At 41.7% G+C, this 22,304-nt stretch overlaps 3 protein-coding genes across 6 annotated transcripts in view; 1 reads left to right on the forward strand and 2 right to left on the reverse strand.

Moving 5' to 3' along the window:
- Window positions 1–4,443, reverse strand: part of RBPJ (recombination signal binding protein for immunoglobulin kappa J region) — a 142,720-nt gene extending 138,277 nt beyond the window's left edge. Inside the window, exon 1 of one of the 2 annotated variants that reach the window (XM_050973825.1) lies at window positions 4,350–4,443. Coding sequence is in view for 1 of the 2 variants with exons in the window: in XM_018925454.3 (XP_018780999.2) it covers window positions 1,577–1,590 (14 nt within the window). In the remaining variant the exon portion in view is untranslated. Of the gene's footprint in view, window positions 1–1,576; window positions 1,658–4,349 lie in introns of those variants that run through there. The other variant, XM_018925454.3, reaches the window with a different exon arrangement.
- Window positions 4,444–10,922: 6,479 nt separating this feature from the next.
- Window positions 10,923–16,161, reverse strand: SMIM20 (small integral membrane protein 20). Its single transcript, XM_030238878.2, has 3 exons — window positions 15,994–16,161; window positions 12,653–12,709; window positions 10,923–11,357 (listed from the first exon to the last, which is right to left on the reverse strand). Exons 1-3 carry the CDS (start codon window positions 16,100–16,102, stop codon window positions 11,320–11,322), a joined length of 204 nt encoding a protein of 67 aa, XP_030094738.1. The 5' UTR covers window positions 16,103–16,161; the 3' UTR covers window positions 10,923–11,319.
- Window positions 16,162–16,626: 465 nt separating this feature from the next.
- Window positions 16,627–22,304, forward strand: part of SEL1L3 (SEL1L family member 3) — a 32,946-nt gene continuing 27,268 nt past the window's right edge. For all 3 annotated transcript variants that reach the window (XM_030238876.2, XM_030238877.2, XM_050973822.1), the window contains exons 1-2: window positions 16,627–16,758; window positions 20,195–20,762. In XM_030238876.2, the coding sequence (XP_030094736.2) occupies window positions 16,702–16,758; window positions 20,195–20,762 (625 nt within the window). In that variant the 5' untranslated portion in view covers window positions 16,627–16,701. The remainder of the gene's footprint in view (window positions 16,759–20,194; window positions 20,763–22,304) is intronic.

Here is a 22,304-nt window from a genome sequence, read left to right on the forward strand (position 1 = left end):
CTAAGGTGTCACCTGGGACAGTGCACAGAGATGAGGACTACAGGCAGTGCCCAGAACTGCCTGTAGTGCAAGCTGCTTTCCTCAAGAGCAGGTGTTTTGGGAGTCTGTATCTAAGCTCACCTGATTTCCTCAATAATTCCTCATCTGCAAGGGACAAGTAGCACCACCTAAGAGTATTTCAATTCTTCAGCCTATAAAACACTAAGTAGTAGAAGAAAGACCAGTACTTACACATGAGAAAACAGGTGCCAACTCTGCCTGGGCTTGTGAGTTCATGCACCCTCTCCATGCATGAAGACCCATTCAGAGAAATATAACTCTCAATAGCTCAGGATTCCTCTCTCCTGAGAGGATGCACAACATTTAGCTCCCTGAGCTTCAATCCTGTTGTGCTGGGAGAACCCCCTGAGGGCAGCTGGTCATGTGGAAGGTGCTAGAAAAGGAGCCATAGTAGACAGCTATGAAAGAGGCAACCCTGCTGAAGAAAGACACTGAAAGGATGCTGGCCCATTTTTAATGGCCACAGAGTAGTGCTGCTCTCAAAAACAACCTCCACAGACAAGAGTCAGACTTCATTAATTCTCTAATCCCTGATGGCAGACATCTTTGACAGACCAAGTTCTGGCTTATTAGGCTGGGAAAACCCACTCTGCTCCCAATGCAAAATCAGATTTAGACATCTGACTTACATCACGGGCCCCAAGCTTATTCTGTCAATCCAAGATGATAAATAATCCTGAAACTGGCAAAAGCAAATGTTTGGCAAGAGCTTTGAATATAAACCAGGCTCTAACTGAAAGCTACAACGATGACTGCAAATAAACCATTTATTCTCTCTTCTACTGTTGCCATCACTGGACATGAGACAATCCTTATCCCACAACTTCCCATCTCTGCTCTATTTTCAGAGCTCAGAAACAATCCTCAATTCTTATTTACATTGCACTTGACAGATTGAGGACCCTTTCTTTTTCTTTTTGCAAAATAAGGTGAATGAAATATACTTGTTCTTCATTGTGAATAACTGCATAATTAATTATGCTAGTTACACAGAATACCTTTGAGGGGCAAAACATAGCACTGTTCTCTAAAAGAATTTCCTTGGTTACTTAACAGAACTAAATACAATTTGTCTTTCCTTTTAACTTTTTCCTGGGAAGAAGAAAGTCTGCATTCTTCAGCTGTGAAATTATGTTACTGCTCTGTTTTGGGTTTTTGGGGTTTTTTTTTGGTTTTTTTTTTTTTGTTTGTTTGTTTAGTAATAAGAACAATGCACAAGAAGAAAACAAAAGACAGGGTTCTCTAGAAACTGAACAACATATTTATATCAAACGAAAATTTTTTTCACTGGAAAATAAGCAGTCCAGAAAATGCCACATGAGAGATTTCATTCTACATCCAGAGCAGGCAATTATCCAGCTGACCGGTCCCTATTTTGGGGGTTCTGCTGGAGTGCAGGGGTAACTATATCTTTAGCAGCATACATACTAAAATTCAAGACAAAAGAAACATGCAAAGCAACTCCTTGCTACTACCACAAGCATTAAAAATATTCTTTAAAATGTTACTCACTCACCAAGAAACAAACATCAGAAGGAACTGGAAATCACTGCTTTGCCACCACTCAGCTCTGACACTGCTGCTTTCCACCTCCTGGCAGAAGTCAGGCAGCACCTTTCCAAGCACCACCTGCATCAGGCCACACTGTAATGTCCCACAGGCTCAGCCAGCTCACTTTGACATAAAACTAGGCACGGGTGCTGGAATCAGCCCAGGGGCTGAGCACCAGCTGGCACATCTGAAATGATTTCCAGCCCAAGGGAAATGAGAGAGGAGTGTTTGGAAAGACCTTGTGTGTAGAGACTTTCCAAATGTTAGTAGCCCTCCTTTAGAGAACTAGAAATACTGACTAGGCTGAAGAACAATAGTGTGGACTGTTTGAGGTGTACTGGAGGGATGATTCTTTTCTTGTTGTGGATTGGGCTGGGCTGAGCAGCCCCTGTTCCTTTGCTGGTGAGCTTGCACAAATGTGACTGCAGATCTTGCTTTGCTGGGTGCAGAGAGATGTGACTACCACTCATCCCCACTGCATGGTTGCCTTCCCACTGCCAAAGCCCTTCTGTCAGTGAGACTTCAAAAGGGGGTATGGCTGACCAGTTCACACAGAAATAGCTCCTCACTTCCCCTCTTCAAACACCTCTTTGAAAGCCTATTCCATCCATACTTTCACTAGGAGCCCATTCCTTCATCTGCAGTGGGAAAAGCAAATAGAGCTCTCGAGATTTTCTTTGCTTTGAATGAGAATGGTCATTGAACAGGCCCTGCTCAGATGAACACTGAGATTTCACCATGACCTTCTACTTCCTTAAAAACACTGCAGGCTGAATAGAGCTCCCGGCAAGACAGGTGATCCAGCACTGGCATGCAGATCCCAGTGTTGGTGCCCTCAAGAGAGAATAGAGACTTACTCTAGCACTTTTTTATTATGTCATCTAAGTAATGCACAGAAAAGGAACAAAGGTGAATTATTGAATCACTGTAAGGATGTTTTTTCTCCACGGCAGGCATAGTCTCAGGTATATTCTAACAAGCTTTGCACCAACACACATGATGGTAGCTCCACCTACACTTCAGACAAGTAGGTACTGATTCTGCAGTTCTCCCAGAGATAATGATTTTGTGTACTGATTTACCTAAGCTTGAGGAACTAGCTAAAAGACAGCACATAATCCTGAGATACCTACACACCAAATAATCCTTAGCACCTTGATCTGCCTCTGGAGTTAGCCCTGCTTTGAGCAGGGAACTGGATTAGATGACCTCCAAGTGTCATTTCCAGTGTATAGTCTGTGATTTTGTGATGCAACTGCTTTTGAGACAGCACATCTGTGAAGAAACAATGGAAAGACCTCAGATTTAGGATTGGGGGTTCAATTAGAATTAACATAATCCTGGCAAAGGTTTTTGATGACTCTTGCGATCAATGCAATGCAAACACAGTGGAAAAACACTGGACAGATGCCTAACATTCAGAGAAGACTTGTGGGATTATGCTTTCACTTTGTTTGAGGCAAGGATATCCTTTCCTGTGCATAATTCCTTTCAGAAACTCCCTGTCATTTTCTACAACAGCAAATATACAGCAACTATTGTACTAAACATAATATTTCCCCAGATATCCAGAATCTGCAAATATAAGTGTATGTATTCCTTATTGTATATGAAGTATCACTGTGATGTTTTCTACAATGATACAAGATGGTAAAGGCATTAGAATGATGAGGAAGACTCAACATAACAGCTAGCATTCAACACAGAAATATTCATAAAAAGATGTCCATAAAGAATACACACTTGGAATATGCAGATTATTTTAAGGGCTATCCTCTGCTGTGTTTCAGGAAGAGAATGGTAACAGGATAATCTACACATTAATTAACACTAGAGAAGGTATGACTGCTATGTCCACCCAGGTAAAATTAGCAAAACAGACATAAATGTTATCATACCTCTTGTATACAGTAGAGGTACGATTTCACAAGTGTTTCTTTTCAAAGGAGGCTATTTACCCAGAACACAGTCCTGAAAATTCCAGAAGTTATTTTCAGATAGTTGGGATCTGGTAGCCCTGCTTAGGCTCTGTTTCAAGACAGAGTTAAGAAGATTGTTTAGTAGGAACTACAATTTTTTCCTTGATTTATCTCAAAAACTGCAGAGGAGACAAAATTGATGAATCCTGAAAGAATTAAGTGGTTGAAGCCTCCTATTTTTTGTAGATACTTGCCCTAAGAGCCATGTTCCTAAGCAAGGCAGTCCTAAATATCTCTTTGGAATGAAACTGGTTGTGTGGTTATGCATTTCTGTACTACCAGCAGACCACTTAACACGCACACTTCTGGTACTGGAACTGTCTGCCTGCAAACATAGGTAGAAAAATCATCTAGAAGATGAGAAAATTTCCATAGATTTGGGGCTAGAATTAGAACTTGGTTGTGAAGATTCATGGTAGTTTCAACAGCAAGTTGCATGCCAACTGATTTTATCTTGGAAGACAGAAAATACCACAAACAAAACATCTTTTGCTCTTCTGAAACTTAGAGATGATCAGAATTTTAGCTAGACCATGCCATCACAGGAATATTCCTGAAAAAGGATGGGCAGAGTGACTGATGGTATATAGGGCATGAAATGGAATAAAGACATCTCTAGAGTTTCTAGGATCCAACAGGGCATACAAATCATAATCCAAGTAGCTCCCAAAGGATGTGACACTTTACGAATGAATCACTAAGTGTCATCAGCATCACTCAACTAAAACTGGTGGCACAATTGAAAAATCACACTTTTACCTTTATCTGTGTCTCTTCTGTGATTCCAAAGAATTGAAGCAAAGGGAAACTTCTTATGTTCTTCAAAGCAGTTATTATCTGGTTGTCATGCCTGCCTTGTCAGAGCCTTTCTAAGCAACAGGCACCCAATGACCTGTGGAAACCAGAACTGGGTGTGAACACTTTTGCACCCCCCCTAAATAATTTTGCTAATGAATGCAGATGTGACAATTCACTTAATCACATTTTGTCAATTGGACTTGGTCACTGCCTTTCCTCTTCTTCAAGTCTGACGAGTGATGGTTTTTCTGACTAAAATCCATCCTTGAGTTCTTGTACTATTTACAGCAATTTTCTATTAGCCAAGCCTGGTTCTTATGAGTCAATAATCAGTGACAAAAGAGAGGATGATTATTAACTTCTGAGCTTTTGAAATAAACTGATAGCAGCAAACATCTCTCCTTCCTGCCTGGACTGGGGAGGCAGGTCACTCTATGATCTTTAGGTACTTCTAACAGAATGGTCAATTTTATGTGCATCACAATGCATTCAAACTGATGGAGTAGGAGAATGTCCAGGTACTTTCTTGGAAAACATCTGTCTATCTGTTCTTCTTTCCAGAAAAGTACACAAGAATCATAGCAAATCATGACATAAAGAAAAGTGGGGACAGTGAAAAATCCCACAGTAGATTATGTCAAAGTATTACTTGTATTACCTAATCGGGTAACCAGCTTGTCAATCTGACCAAAATTCAGGGGATATATTCCCTCTGGACTTTAGCAAAGCATTTGGAATAATGTCATGTGGGAAACAATTAGTAGCTGCAAGAACTGTAAGTCAAGCATGAAAGTAGCTAAAAGTGGAAATGACAAACCTAAGAAACAGGAAGTCATTGGCTTGGATGGATTTTATTGGTGGCGTTCCTCAAAAGACTGTCCCAGAACAAATTTAACATAACTGTTTGGCACAAAAATTGAAGTATACTAATGAAATTTTCTGATTAAACAACTTGAGAGGCAATGTCAGAGCAAAAGAATAGCTGGAATAGTAGCTATGGGACAAAATTTAACTGCTAAGTGCAATAAAGAATAACAAGGTTTTGCAATGAACCAGAAGCTTGCCAACTGAAAGCAATGAGGAGGAACTCTGAGACATATTGCTAGGATTGCCAGACTTCATGTGTCCCTCAGATCCTCCCAGTTCCTTACAGGGTCCTTCATTTAGTGGTGTTGCTGCCATTGTTGCTTTGATTCAGAAGCACAGAGAGGTAGGCAGGCAGGCAGCAAAATCACAGGGGCCACAAAAGGCCACAAAATCACACAACCCATGTTAAAAACATACAGAACATGCAAAGAGTAGAAATATCCCAAAGGTTCTTAGGTGGGACATGGGATTTTGGATTGAACCACAATAAATTCTTTGTTATATGGAACATCCAGCAAGCCCACATCAGCCATTCACAGGATAACTGCAAGAACAAGAGGAAGACAGAAGCAGACAGTGAAGATACTAAGATTAGCTGCTTCCAGGCTTCATAGGACTCCTAATGGTACTGTTCTTCCAGAAATGGCACAAGTTACAGTTCTTGTATGAACCCTCCTCGTATCTGTAGATGTGAGGAGTTATGGGGTCTAGAGCTGGCCTGACACAATCACTGGCACCTGAAAATTCATGTTGAATAGATAAGGGAGCAAATACTTCTGGTTATATCCATAGTGGTTTCTCTTCATTCAGAGTGGAAGAATACATTCCTAGACTGTGCCTGAGCCATTCATTTGTGGGTGGCTGAGAACTCCTCCCAGAGGAATTTCTAAAGCAAAGGGAAGACCTTCCTGGCATTGCTGATACTAACCCTTCTGAACTCTTCTGAATTATGGAAAGAAGCTGCTAGGAGGCACCTTCCCTGAGACCTGGGGCCCTGAAAGATACTTTCCAGCATGAGGTCCTTTCTAGCACAAATGATTCTGTGATGTTTGGCCTCTTAAGGTAGGCTAGAGCAAAGGACAGCTATACAATTCCTCCTCAGATGCTCTCTCCTCATGATAACCTTTGTCTTGCCTAGGAACTTTCTTTAGAAAGGTTTACTTCCAGTCTGCTGGGGAGGAAACAGAAAAGAGGTCAAGAGGGATCCCAATTTGCTCTGCGAGCTGCAGAGCCTACCATGGCTGTATATGCCAATGGATTTATGTCCTATGTTCCTCATGCTCCCACTCAACTGAATGCTGTCTCCTCTTCATATCCACCACTCCATTTCCAAGTATTCCCCTGGGGCTTCAGGAGGAACACTCTTCCCAGCAGTATCTCAAGTTCTTTCTCATCTCCTTTCATTGTGCCCCAATCTCCTCCACTTAGCACCTGTAACTCTTAGAAGTATTACAGCTGCTTTTTTGGCATGCCAAGGTCAGAAGGAAGGACCCATTGTTACAGGAAATAAGGGAAATAGCAACTCAAAATACTGAAAATTGCTGAATTTCAAAAAATTGCTGAGGCAGCTTGGCCACCAAAATAAGCTGACCAATTTTCTGCTTTTTTTGTACATCTGTACAAAACATTCATGTTGTGTTGAATTTCAACTCACTCATATTTGCAGTTCTTCCAAAAATATTAGTATTTAGAAAAACAGATGATTTTTCTGTTTACCTCCCAAAATAAAATTTCTATTCTCAGAACACAGTATTTCAGCAGTATGAAGATCTGGGAAATTTCATTGTTATTTTCTTTTGGAAAAGATTCTTCAAAACATATTGAATTTCTGGAACCAAAATATCTGATTCTCACACAAATTCAGACCAATTTTTCCTAACCTTGAAGAAAACTTCTCAGATAAGAAAACAAATGTTCTCTAGAGCATCCAAAAACCCCATACTCCTGTATTTACCTTCAATTGAAAGAAGGGGAGCACTACTAATGGCTATTTTACAGATGGAACTGAAGCTCAAAGGCTAAATTACTTACCTGCTGCCAGACAAAATCGTGGTGGAATATGGAACTGACTATCACAGTCCTATTTTCCAAGACAGTGTCCTAAACACTGCACCATTTTTCCTGCAAGGCCCACACAGTCTGCACGATGGAGAGAGAGACCTCGGATCACGGTCCGACCTAAGCTTTGACCTGAACTTTGTGTTTTGCTCTCACCTGTTGCAAATTGTCCACATAGAAACAGTGTATATTCCACAGCACTTTCTCAGAAGCTGGAGAATAATTTCCTTCCACTAGCAAACATACTTTTTGGGTTGTGTGGCACAACAGAAAAAGCCAATACAGCTTTTCATTTACTGCTGCATCTGCATGTTAACATGAAGGTCAGTAGGAATGTACACAACAGAAAGAAAATGAGTAGTTAATTATTGCTAGACTGCAAGAAGGGAAACCACATGCTTTAATTTGGTTTAGAAAAGAGCAAAACATGAGGACTGCTTCTTCTGGGCTGTTTTTTCATAGGAGGGCATACATAGAGTAAAATTCATAACTGGAAGCTATTTGATGTGCTTTGAGTATCACAGATAAAAAAATCCCCTCCCATCATTAGGAATAATCTCAAGTAATAATTACAATATTGAGCAAGAAAAATCCCACTTGATTTTTTCAAAATCATGTGGGATTTTTTTTTTGCTGAATATTGTACTCATTTATTGAGATAGTTCCTTCTCCCACATGTGTATAACCTGGCAATTTGCCCATATCTTTTGCCATATTTAATCCTTCACATGTGTTTGTACTTGAGGGTTTCATTGCATCATAAACAATCTGCAGTGCTTCAAAACTAAGCTGTGTTTAGACCAAAATTCTACATTGGCTCTTTTTGGAGCAAGTTTTAATAATTTCAAAACATCAGCATGCAATAGGCCAAAACCTAGTACAACCAGTTTCTCTTGGGATATTAAACCACTGTTTAAAACTTCAAGGGCTGCAGGTATATTTGCTGTTCACCATCCAGCTATAATAAATAAGCAAAATCCATTAATGTAACAGGGTAGAGGTAACTGCTTTAAAAATATTCTAAGAAGGCCTTTTTAATCAAAACAATCAGAACAACTTGACCAAAACTAGCAAATTTAGTTGCTCTGCAGAATGCAGGCCTAGTCCCTCCCAAACACCAAATTAATAATAGTTGGAGGTTATCAAAGTAGTGAAGAACTCTTACTTCCAGAGCAAGGTAAGAGTCCTGAAGAGCAGAGTTCAGTACATTGAACTTCACTTGTCACTGGGTACCTGGAAGAAGAGGCTGATGTCAAGCATCCATGAACAGAACAAAGCATTGTCTCAAAGCCAACTGCAGGACTAGAACCTAACACATGAGAATTGGGCAAGTCTCCAGGCAACTGGCACATGCCAGAGCAATCAGAACATTTCAGTGTAAATTCTGGATAATTATTGCAGTATGTACCTTCTTGGCTTCACAGTTTTATCCAGACAGAATAGCAAAAATGTGAAAAAGACATTCACTATCCCAATGCTTGAAAGCCATGGTCCATCAGCCCACTTCATTAGGTGGAACATGAGTGGGAAGTGATGCTCATTAATACCAATGTACACCATCTTTAGAGTTTAGATTCACTTCAGTAGTGCTCAACTGATATAAACTACTGTAGATTCTGTACAAATTGGCAATTACAAAACTTACTGAGCTTTTCTGCTCTGGAAGGAATTTGTGATCATGACCAACAGACACGTTTAGTTCTGTAAATGCTAAATAACTGAGTTCAGGTACTTAAATATTTTGCAACATTTAAGTATAGGAAGGCAAAAAGCTCAGCACCTGCCACCAGCAGGCACTGTTCAGAAGCCATGTAACATTTTTCTAGGCAAGATCCAGACTCAGCAAATTGCTCAACTTCACAAAGTAAACGAGTAGCAGAGATTGTCTTATCTCTTAACCCCAAACTAAGTAATTTCACATTCTCTTTCACATCATTTATACTGATGGCTCCCCACTACCATGGATATATGATTTTTAAGCATTTGTGTCAGCAAGTGACAGAAGTTGCATAATGGAGAAATTCCCACATTCTCTGAAAAATCTTTGGTTTGCAGCTTGTCAGTTATAGATGAAGTATCTGCATTTCAGCAATGTTTTATTTCACTGAGGAGGTATTTTAGATAAAAGAACTTTGCTGAAATAGTCTGATGCATGAATGTTTTGTTCAAGAAAACAAAAAACAAAGGCTCCCTCATTTCTGCAGTCTCACTGAAGAAAGGTTTAAATTGTAAAAACCTCTTTTTCAGTTTTATTCTTTTCACAGCAAACACTGAATTAGCTTTGTGACAATGTTGCACTTTTCTATATAATGAAACTTCAAACTGAAAGAGGGTGGGTTTAGATGAGATATGAGGAAGAAGTTCTTCACAGTGAGGGTGATGAGGCACTGGAACAGGTAGCTCTGAGAAGCTGTGGATGCCTGGAAGTGCTCTAAGCCAAGCTGGATGGGGCCCTGAACAGCCTGGTCTAGTGGAAGGTGTCCCAGCTCATGGCAGCAGAGTTGGAACCGATGCCCTAAACTTTACCTTTTATATTTTCCAGATTCTGTACTGCTTTAGTGTAACTCTGAACTTCATATAAAGTTTTAGCAAGTTCTCCTCACAGTTTAGTTAGACAAAACAATGCTTTTCCAGCCTGAGAACCAAGGACAGCGTTACAGCTTTGGGCCCAAAAAGTGTAAACGGTGAACTGAGGAGACCAGTCTGGGAGGATGGGACTTCATGACCCAAAGCTGTAATTGGACAATTAACCCTAATATGTAAATGGGCCAAAACTCATAAAAGTGTGAAAACTCAGACCAGGCATCCATCTTAGGTAGAGCCACAGCCAGGCTCTTGTATTGCCCACGGTGTATCCTCTGAAGGCCTTTTAATAAATACCTACTTTATTCCTTTAACACTGTCCAGCCTCTGTTCCAGGTAGCCTCTGTAGGCACCAGAACTAGATGAGCTTTAAGGTGCCTTCCAACCCAAATCAATCTATGATCCCTACACTGAATGGGTACACTCACTCTGACTCCCACCATCAAGCAAAATGACCTGAGAACCCAAAGGAATCAAACATGGCCACATTTCCCAGCGGGCAAACAGAAAATATTCTAATGCTTAGAGTGATAATAGAAGACTAAATAAAAACTAACTCACAGGAGGAGAGGTGTGTCTGAGTGGGAGAGTAATGACAAAGACAGGTAGAAATAGAATAGCAAGTAGCAGAATGGCAGTTTGGAAAGCAACACTGTAAACATGGAGCCTTTAATCTGTTGTCCCAATGACAAACAACTTTGTCCAGAAAGATGACAAACATCGTTAGGAATAACACTCTGCCTATACATTTTTCAAAGCATACAGCATCCTGCACTGACCTTTAAAATGCTGTGCGTCATAATTCTACTTACTTAACTACATTTTCTCCAAGTTGAGTCTGTTTTGCCTACAAAAGTAACTGGTAAGAAATCTCCTTGTGTTTATCAAGACCCACCAGCTCTGTTACTCTCTTTACTCCCCTTGTCCAGTGGTGGAGCAGGAGTAAGAATGGCCAGGGGGACACAACTGGCAGGCAGCCAAGGTACCTTCCATACACACTTGCGAAACAATAAAAAATAGCACAAATTGGTTTGAATTTTTTAATGTACAAATTTACATTCACCATGTTGTAACTTTCAAACTAGAGAGGAAATTGCAGCAGTCTGCATGATTTATTCTATCCATAATTTACAAGCATACAGATTAGAAGAAAATCCTTTTTCCTTTTCTCAAGGAAATAAATATTTCATTTCTACACTCAATAATCATTCAGCTTTCTAACAGTCTGTGAGCTACACACCAGCATTCTCTCAAAACTAGCATGTTTTTGTCTCTTGGGATTCCAACCAGTAGCCTTTGTTGCTCCTCATGTGCTCACACAGCATATTCAGAATTCTGCTCCAGCAACACCTAAAGACACACTTCAGTGAAAGAAGCAGCTGAAGACGTCCATCTTCAGTTCTGCAATACGCCCAGCTGCCAATTACTTTCTTCCAAATGGATCCGACCACACTTTTAACCCTACAAATCAAACATCAGAATAGCAGCTGTTGATAACTTAGACTGTTGGAGAAAAAAAACCAGGTTTGCTACTCCAGCTTTGTGTGTTATGAACAGTGGAAGAAGCCAACAATTTCTGCACTGAATTTGCAACTTGCAAAACTTGCAAAAATATACAGAAAAACAACCTCATCTTGATCTTAAACTTCAGATAATGAAAAAATCTATGACATTCATAGGTGAGGTGCTCTAAAATTGTTGGATCATTTAGAACTGCACCTTAAATTTGTGCTTAAAAACTACACTTAAATTTGTCTAGGCTTCCTTTTCAACTAATGGATTTTGTAACTTAGCAGCAGCTAAATTCAGATGAAGAGAAGTTACACTAAGAAGAACTGGTCATTAAGTACCTGCATCTTGGACAAATGAGCCAGTCCAGTCCTCTCAAATGTTTAGTAAAAAAAGACAGGTTTACAAGACCTCTATTTCACAATACCCTCCCTACTTCTCATCAGCACTTCCCCCAGTTCCCTGGAAAGAAAGTCCTGCAGTAATGATCTAACCAATGTGTGTAATAAGGTCATGGCTTTAATCCTGTTTGATTTTCACCTGCTGCTGATGATAGGCTTTTTCAAAAACAAAAATACCCTTTAACATATTCAGATATTACATGTTTTATCAAGACAGGCACTCTTACATCTTTAATCAAGAAATGCCAGCCTTGAGTAGACACTCCATTTAACATTATAAAAAAATGAACTATCAAGGCTAGTCTGCTAGACTTAAATTTTACTTCCCTCACATGCTTTTCTAAGCCTTCCACTGTCAACAGCAAGGACCCAAAAGCTATTAGCACTACATTCCAAATTTTCCTTCACATGTAGTGGATTTCTGCATGGCCCATCCATCCATGAAGCCAGAAAGCACTGCCAAAGCGCTGAAGAACTGTGTTTCAGCAGTATTCCACAAAACTAGGGTGCAACATTGTTCTTTATAGCCACAGCTCAGCCTATCCATGGCTTTTGCTTGCTCTGAGCTGGTTCAGAAGTGGAAACTGGCCTCTATTTAACAAAGTGGGAAGACAACAGAAACTATGCAACTTATTTGGCTAGTTAAGTCACTTTAAGATGAGTTTCATTAAAACCGTAATTTTTCAGTGAGGAATTAGCCTGAAAAAATAATTTAATGGCAAGTTTATTAAGTATGTTTTCACTGAATGTATTCCTCATTGTATTATTTAAATCCATATAAATATTGAAGCCTTACTTCAAGAGAGTCTTTAAAACAATCAATGCAAACACATAAATCAAGTGTACCTGCAGGCTGAATATCCTCTTGAACAATACCAGCTCGGTTAATTGACTGTTCATTCTCTGGAAAACAGAACAGAAAGGATACTACTAAAAAAAAAAAAGAAAATAGCAGATATCTTGATTGCACCCAATAAAATAATATTGAAAATTTTATTAACTTGAGATACTACACAATAAAATTCTGTTAAGTATCTACCTACAGAATGCAAATGTAGTATTCCTACTTCATTGAGAAACTAATAGCTAGTGTGTTTTGAGAGATTACAAACAATATGATAATCATCCTCAAACAATGCCTACTGTTTAATAAAGATGCCAAAACACCTGCCATGGTCCCAGCACTTAAGGAATGACTAGTACTTTTAGAAGCTCATTCATATGCTCAACATAAAACTAGTCAAAAGATTTTTTCTTCTTCTGGGCAACTCCCATTTTCAGGCCCTGAAAGATCTTGCAAACAGATTTCATGACAGTACCTACAAAATTACTGCCTGTAAACTTTGTGAAATTCAGCACCTGAGGGATATTTTCCCAGACACTGGGCCTGTCTCAGGCTTTGCTTTTTTCTTTGAAAGATTTAACCACTTCCACAAAGAGAAATGGAGAAAACTATACTATTTCCCTTACTAAATGCTCCCCCTTTTCTTCCATTTCCAGTTATGCACTTCACCACCGCAGCGCTACTCTGAAGCAGGAAGTCAAAGCTCAGGTGGATTCACCTTTTGCCCCCACCACTGAACTTCTGAGGCCTTTAAAAACCTGCAGGGTGCATATTCCCAAAGGAAGCTCAGAACTAAACTCACTTTAAAACTGAAATTTTTCATTATCCTGTCCCACTGGGAATGTACTGGCACTACATGTTATCAGGCTGTCTAGGTAGAACCCTAATGCTTCCTGAAACTAGCAGTGTATCACAGTAATTGATTCTCCTTGCAAGGGGACAGGCACAAGAGGCAAATCCAGGTTCTCCAGTTCTGTTCACTGAGCATGGTAATTCCATTTCATCCTTTTTAGCAGACAAAATCTCAGGGACCTGTCTAATTTCAAAGAAAAAGACACAAAACCCAGAAAGGGAGAACAGAATGGATTAGGGCAACAAAGGAGACTTCCTTCACAAAGAGCAGCTGTCAAGCCACTGTTTTAGTTAACCCATGTGGAAAAGGCCCGTGCTGACATCCTCAAAGTTTCATCATTGCCACTAAACTGCAGTCTTTTTTAAAGCTAGATACTGACAAGAAAATATTAGAAACAGCAAAGCCACAAACTGAGGTACTAAAACCCTACAAAATTTTAACATTTCTCTATTAAATTAGGTCAAACTCCTCTGTGCAAAATTTACAGTTCATATCAACAATTTGATTATATATAGTTTTTCCAAGTAGCTTTCATTTTACTTGTTAAATTACAAGGAACTTCTCTGAAGATGTTTGAGAATTGTGCAGTAAAGTCTTCTTCCAGAACGTTAAGGTACTTCACTTGTATAGAATTTGGGAGATACACAAGAAAAACAAGAGTGAAGAAAGAAAAGCTATCATTTCATGTTTACATAATGCAATGTCACTCCAGGTAACTAATATTCATTCTTGCCTTTTGCATGATTAATCTGCGATGCTAGTTAGAACACCCAAGTTTTGGGACACAGCATCCCCAAACTGAGAAATACTGAGCATTCTCTCACAGCTCAAGCCAACAGAGGGCAGGAGCTTCTACAGAAGCTGTCATCCAGCTTACTGTACTCAGAAAATCCTCTGTATTCCTAAGGTTAAACACTTGGGTTCAAACACCACAACCGTGATAGAACACAGTCTTGCCTCAAGTATTGTGATAACAAATGCTTGTGCCTCTCCTACTGCAGTGATGAGCATCAAGAAAAGCTCCTTGGAAATGAATAAAAATGATAGCAGATGGAGAATCAGCACCAGGCAATAAGTTTAGAATCAGCTATCAAATCACAAGTTTGTGCACTTGCTAACTGTGCATCAACTCAATCATTCTATGTCCTAAATAGAGATAAAAAATCTCTAAACTGATAGGGAACATCTACTCACATAATTTGCAAGTACAAAGGAACTACCATTGATCCACTAGTTCTGTCCTTTCCTGCCAAGACACATTTCTAATATAGTATTTGTGGGAAGTATAGCATAAGCAAAAAAGATTTAGTAATAATGTTTTCAAAGGGAACACAGAGAAGGAAACATAATCATAGGAAGTTTCACAAACATAGCATCCTTGAATAAAAACTTACTTGTAAGTTAAATTTTACTTGACCTCTGATGCAAAATTAAAGCCCCTCCAATAAGATCAGTAAGTTTAACCTTTTTTCTTTTTCCTTCCTAGAAATTTTCAGTTGTCTTGGCAGATTAACCACATATATCTTCATGTTATTGGCTTGCTTAGTCTCATAAAGATTAAAGTGGAGGGGGCAAGGCTGGTTGCACCAGAACTCTTCCCCCATTTCCTTCAGCACTATCTCACAGAAGCTGAGGAGGAGTAATGGGTGCTCCCCCTACGGAGCACCGGCCTGGAGCTGCTGAGGCTTCACACCTGGAGCTGCAGGTGCCTTTGGGGGCTTGGCAGGTTTTCCTAGCAGGAAAGTGGGATTTTCCTCAGGAGTCAGTTTCAGAGACTCTGCAGAAACTGGCTGCCAAGTTTTAAGTTAGATTTTCAATTGCAGCTGGAAAACAGAACTCGAACAGCTCACAGAGTCATTGAACAGTCTGGGCTGGAAGGGACTTTTAAAGATCATCTAGCCAGCCTCTCTGGCACTGAGCAGGGACATCTTCAGCTAGATGAAGTTGCTCAGAGCCCTGTCCAACCTGCACCAACACACCACTCCTCTGGGCAATCTGTTCTAGTGGTTCACCACCACCACCATAAAAAATGTATTCCTTCTATTTACTCTGTATTTACTCTGTTTCCTTTAAAACCATTATCTCTAGTCCTACTGCAACAAGGCCTACTAAAAAGCCCGCCCCAGCTATCTTACAAGCTCTCTTTAAGCGTTCTACAAGGTTTTTCTGAAGCCTTCTCTTCTCCAAGCTGAAGAACCCCAACTCTCTCAGCCTTTCTGCACAGAAGAGGTGCTCCATCTCTCTGATCTCAATTTCTGCAACTGTGTCTCAATCCTCTAAGGAGCAGCTGAAGGATGTTCTTAATCACGTGCTGGCCAATGACTTGAAATAAGAGTAACGGCGAGCTGTATTATTTTGTTTTCAGGTATCTCCTAGACGAGCAGGAAGCCCCTCGGGAGTCACTCACCGAGCAGCAGCCCCAGCATACCCCCAAGCCCAGGCACAGACCGGGCCATAGCCCAGCCAGCTTCCCCCCGCGCACAGACTCACTGTACTCCTCCGGCAGCAGCAGCGGCCGGAAATAAATGGGGTAAAAGGCGGCTCCCACCATGGCCACGAAGGCGCCGAAGATGCCGAGCGTGCGGGAGAGCGCGGCCATGGCCCGGCGGACGCGGCGCGGGGCCTGCGCGGGACCTTCCGGGGCACGGAGCAGCGGCGCGGCACCGCCCGGCCCGCCGGGATGGCGCCCCCGCGCGGCCGGCGGGGCGCAGCGCTGGCACAGGGCCGGTGTCACCGCGCTGTCAGCCCGGCCCGGGCAGCCCGAGATGGTGCGCCCCAGTCCCGCCGCCCCGCCCTAAAGCGCCTCGCCCGACAGCGGGAGGTGTCCCGGCCCGGCACTGCGCCGGTAGCGCAGCGCCGAGGCGGGAGGGCGGGGGCCACCGCGGAGCCGCCAAGGGAGTGGGCGGGCGCGGCCCTGCGCGGGGATCCGTCCCGGGCGCGCCGCTCCCAGGCCGCCGCCCGGCGCCTGCTGCACGGAGCTGCGAGGAGCCGTCAAGGAGCTGCGCGGCACGGCCGGGGCTCGGCTTCTTCTGGCCCAGCCCCTCCGCACCTGCGGCGGCGGAGCGGGGCCCTGCCCTGCCCTGCCCTGCCCTGCCCGGGCGGCGGCCCCTCCTCCAGGAAGCCGGATCTGCCGCATCCTTGTCGCCGGGCCGGCCGCGCAGTCCCCGCCGCGCTGGGCACCATCGCAGCAGCAGCAGCATGCGGCCTTCGGCTGAGCCCCGCCGCGCCCCTCCGCTGCTTGTCGTCCTCCTCACGGTGAGTGCCGCCGGCCCCGCACCTGCCCCCGCGTCCCGACCCGCCCGGGAGTCGCGGCAGGGGCCGGCCCGTGCGGGGCCGCGGGGTCGCGCCCGCAGGGCGGAGGGAGCCGAGCCGGTGTCCGGCGGGGCTCAGGGGGCTCGGGCCGGGGCCGCCCCTCGGGGGCCGCCCTCGGAGCCCGCCCCGGCTGTCCGGCCTGGCTCCGCGCCCCCTCCCAGTCCCCGGCGTTAGTGGGGCCTGTCTTGTTGAGCTGGGGGACGCCGAGTCGTCACATCCAACTGTTAAGCTTTCTGCCCTGGGTGACGATAAACTTCTAGAGTGGGAAAAATGGGGAGACCTTTGACATCTGCGTACAGATGAACGGCTGAACATAGTGCTGCACTGGCTTATGGAAACAACAGTGGTTTAGGGCCAGTTACTAAACTACTTCTTCATCTTTTTTGTTGCTAAGCATAAGCTCTGGTCAGAGTGTTTGTGTGCCTGTACCATGTCGGTGCTGATGGAAAGCAGCTGATCAACACCTTTTGTCATGTCGTCTTTTCGCAAATCGTAAAATGTAGCATGACGTGTTGGGCATTTGCAGGTGAAGGACTGCAGTTATCTTCAGGTTTTGTGCTAACAGGTGCAGGTTTTGTAGGGTTTTGTGGAATTTCTGCAGGGCTGAACTCATGGAGGGTCCTGTTGAGGCCTCCAGCAAATGAAAGAATACTTGCTCAATCATTTCTGTATTATTACACTACTGAAAATGTTCAGTTTCCTAACGCTTGCAGTGTTTGCCTCCCACATTGATTTTTATCCCAAGATCTGATGGGATGACTTGGGCTAATTCATTCAGATTCAGCAGGATTTAAGGAAAAAAAACAAAAAACATTTACAGCTTTCATGGTTAAGTTGCCCCACACAACAAAACCTTTGTGTCTCTTTTGTTGAACTTTGCCTAGTTCATGATAATATTTTGAATCACTGTAGCTGGCTTCTTTGGTGTACTGGAAAACTTTTCTATTTAAGTCTCCTAATCACACTCAATGTGTAATCTTTTCATCCTTCTTCTATCTCAGTGATGCACATTTAACTCTGCCTTGTCTGATATAACAGGAAGGGAATAGGCTCCCTCACCAAGTAGGAACATTTAGATGATGCACACTCTATGCACTCTGTAGTGGCAGCCAAGTGGTAGGAGAGACTCAGCCATGGTCTGGAGGTTTGTGGTGTGCAGTCTCTGCAGGTCCCCATCATTTTGGGGTTGCTCAGGGTTCCTTGCTCCATGCTGTTTACTGGATGAGCCTCCAGATGGGTTTGTTAGGTGGGATGTAACAGCAGACTCAAATATACTTCGTGCATTTTGGCAGCACAGGCTTCAAGTAATACCTAGGGACCAAAGAATACAAAGTAAAAGGGGGAGCCATTTAGCAGATCAGGCACTATGGGAAAGGCACTAGATCAGCAGAGCTGAAGCTAAACTTAGGCATCAGCAATTGTGTTGCATTGTGCTTAAGTGCTCTAGGAACATCATGGAAATTGTTCTGCAAAGACTTGGCTTTGGGTTTCAGAGCTTACTGCTTTGGGATCCCCCACCACCAAATTTCTGCCATTCACTGGAAATCAGATGGACATATTCATACACTGGAAATCAGATGGACATATTCACACCTCCTGCTGCATCTTTGTTAATGAACTGTGCCAGACCCAAGCTGTCCTTCCTGGAGTCTAGTTCCCATTGCTCAGTAGTGGATAACCACTGAGAAAATTGAGAGCTGGCTGCGTGTGTGTTTTGACAGTAAGTGTGTGTGGTAAGCACACATTAGTACCCCTATGCTTTTTAGTATCTACATGGTAGACTTTTGCACCTTGTGATAATGACATGGCATTGTGTTCATAGTATATTACCATCTTCCTCATGACACAGCCCCCTTATCACAAAGATTAAGCTACTTTATTGTAAGATCAAGAAATATTAATTATAACCATTCCCTCATTCAGTTATGTCTTCCAGTGTCTGACCTTAATAAAGTCAAGGTCTTGAAGTAAACAGCACCTCTATGCATAGTTGTGTTCCACTAACAAGCCTTGAGCTCTTTTGCACCTCTTAAGGAGCCAGGGAACTGGGGAAAAATATCATTTGATCACACAGGTGATAAGAAAATCCAAAAATCCTCATCTGTAGGAGCAAGGAGGTAGTATAGGACTTCACTCTGACTTTTTCTAATATTTACACCTTCACAGGTCATACTGGCTTGATATTTTTTCGGTGTAGCTCTCAAGGAGTGTCAACATATTATCAAGAAATAAAAGGCAAAATAGTTTATCATTAGTGACTTTTACTGATCCCCATGTTGGATTGGGGCCAGGTCTAGTCCTCCAGGTGCACAACACATAATTTCTATGATTAGAAATGTCCTAATGACTAGGCCAAACCCTTTAAATATTTTGAAATACACAGTGAAAAAGACATCAATCCAAGATAGGTATCCAAGATAATATTTATTTTAATTTGCTTAATCTTAGCAAAGTTAAAAGTTATCCAAGACAGATCTCAATTTGAGCAATCTTAATGACCATCTTCCCTGGTAATCCTAAGTGACAATTGTGAATATTTTAGACAGACCAGGGGACATGGTGGAACTGCTGTGCTGGTGGCTTGCCCTCAGAGCTGAGTAATCCCTAGTATTCTTGGCAGTGCATCAAGCTGGATGCTGACTGCAAGACAGAAAGAGAAGAAGCTGTTTGAAGCTTTAGAGACAAGAACTTCATCACAGGGGATAATCCTGTTGTATGTCCAGGCACTCACTCTCAAACTATATATAATGTACATAGCTGTGGAGAGCAAAAGCTGAGCAAATTCAGCCTGCTGGTCTTGCTGCTCAGATTTCCAAGTCCATCTTCACAATAGGAACATGTCAAAAATGAAACACTTCACGAATATTAATTCATTTTCAGGAAGCCTTTGTTGTTGTTTAGTCCATCAGGGACCTGCATGACAGGTAACAAAAGTAGCTAACTTTTTTAGAAGATGCAGAAACATCAGGCTGTGGCAATCCTAGCAAGCAATGATGCATAATGAATATATGCCTGTACATTTTTGTGCACACTCCTTAGGCCTGATCCTAGGAGCATGTTTAAATAGCGTGACGTGGAAGTCGCTATCTTAGACTGGATTCCACTTGCGTAAGGGCTGAAGGATACACCCTGTAAATACAGTTTGTTTGTAGAAGCATGTGTAAGTTTGAGACCTTAATATAGGGACATTGTTGCCATTAAAACCTTGATGGTGGCTTTCCAGTAATCTGTGTCTACTTGCTGGGTAAAAGAAACCTCATATTTTGAAGTAAAAGTATGGTATATGCGTGCTTGTGCAGTGTTCTGTTATTATCGTGAGTGCATGAATACTCACATAGATTCTCTGGTTGACATGTTTGTGTTTTGGGTTTTCTTCCAGAACTTTGTGCTGTCCTTTGGAAAGGAGACGTTTCAGACAACGGCAGTTACTCCACAGTTTCAGAAGAATATGGATTATGTAGATTTTATCTATTTAAACATTTTAGAAAAGAAAGTTCTTAACAATTCTGAGGTTTCAGTTCAGTATTTATGTTCTAAGCCTTGTATTGTCAGTTTAGAAGCAGTAGCTTCCTCCGAGTTCAGGACTGGTGTACCAGTGTATAGAAGGAGATGGAAGGATGAGAAGAACCTTTATGTTAGCAGAACTCGACAAGTACACTTGAAATTTCCAAGCATCATGGTTTACAGAGATGATTATATCATCAGAAACTCAATAATAGTGCACAGTGTGATACTGTATGCATGGATTAGCCACAAATCAGCTAACAGCTATGGTGATGAGCAGAATGAAGACTACCAGGCTGCAGTTGCCAAGAATTACACATTTTTAGAGGCAGTTCCACCCTTTGAACGGCCGTATAAGGACCACAAAGTTTGTCTTCAGTGGGGGGCTGACTATTTGTGGATGCTCCAGGCCAATAGGATACCTCAGTGCCCTCATGAAACTGGTAGGTGCAATGTCACTTTTTTCCCCCAAGGAAATATCTCTGGTAAGCTGTTAAAAAGTGCCTTCTGGTAGTAAATAATAAATATTACATACAGTGGTTTACTTGGGAAGCATTGTTGAACATGTAATCTCCACAACAGTGAGGTTAGAGTTGCAAGTTGCTGAAGCCATCCTGCTCTACGGATTGTTTCATCACAGCCAGCCTGGAGATTGGTAGCAGTCTGGCCCCCTACTTTCTAAGCATTTTCAAACAATTTTAGTCAGAACCCACCAGAGTTAGTGGACAACATTCCTTTATCTTCAAAGAGAGTTGTTCAGTCCCTTACTGCATTAATGCAGAATCAGTTCTGCAGTTTATGCACACATAATTTTCACACAAGTAGTTCCCTTCTGGTTAAAATGATGGCCTCACACTCAGAAACATATTTTTGAGTCTTTGTCGTGAGCTAAGCTTTACAGCACCTCTTTTTTTTCCCTAGAACCATTATGAACAAGCATTTTAGAAAAAAAAGTAGTAGTTTTAAATAAAAAATCGTGTATTGCAACAGTATAGATTACAGAAACTACTTTGCTTTCTAGACTTTTTGAGTTCTTTTTTTTCTGCCTGCCTATCTTTCGCTTTACACTTGCTGAGAATTCTTTTGCTCTCAATGTGTGCTCAAAGCAGCACCTAGAAGGAATAAGAACATTTGTTTCTAAATGGTTCTCTCCCAGAAAATCCCATAATGGTATGTGTGTCATTTATTTTCTCTTCGCTGGCATGTAAGTGTTCTGAAGAAGACAGTGAACATTTTGGTTCCTTTAAGGGCTTTCTAAAATATTTATTGGGGACAGCATGTGATATCTGACAACACTGTGAAACATCTTACTGTCTGTATTATCTATTTCTATTACAGATTAAATCAGTTTAATAGTCAATAGGAGGAAATAATATTCAAATTTTGTTTCTTAAAATAATATTGTAGCAAATGGTTCAGGGTTTGATTTATTTTATTGTTTTCTTGGTGGTTTTTTGTTTGGTTTTTGGGTTTCTCTAGGCAAGCTGATGATATATCATGGCCTTGAAGATTTTTCTCCTGTTTCTTAGGAGGGGCAACTTTATCAGTTTTATTACAGGATTATCCATATCAGTTAAGAACAGAATTGGTATCTATGCATACATATTATATAGAGAGGCACAAAGAGAGCAAGTCCAAGAGATTTGGTGAAACGTCACTTAGGCATAACCAAAGATAGAATGAGATTTAAGTGAATAACATAAAGTAGGACTTCTTGTTTGCTAACTGGTTCTTTAAGTATCTTAGATTTAAATAAGTCTGTTCTTTCCCTGCTTCTAATTCCATCTGTAAACAGACTCAATTTCACTTTTCATGGGTTATTTGGTCCAAGACTGTAATGCATTTAACAGCAGCAAGTGAACTTGTGTCTAAGGACTTATTGAGAGTTTGTATTAACTTTGAATCTGTTGAGTGATTTAAATGTTTGACTGTAAGAATGTGAGCTAATTAATTAGTTTCTATGCTTTCTGTCTGTCAGATTAAGA

Source organism: Serinus canaria, chromosome 4 (genome assembly GCF_022539315.1).
Source record: "Serinus canaria isolate serCan28SL12 chromosome 4, serCan2020, whole genome shotgun sequence".
Taxonomy (NCBI): domain Eukaryota; kingdom Metazoa; phylum Chordata; class Aves; order Passeriformes; family Fringillidae; genus Serinus; species Serinus canaria.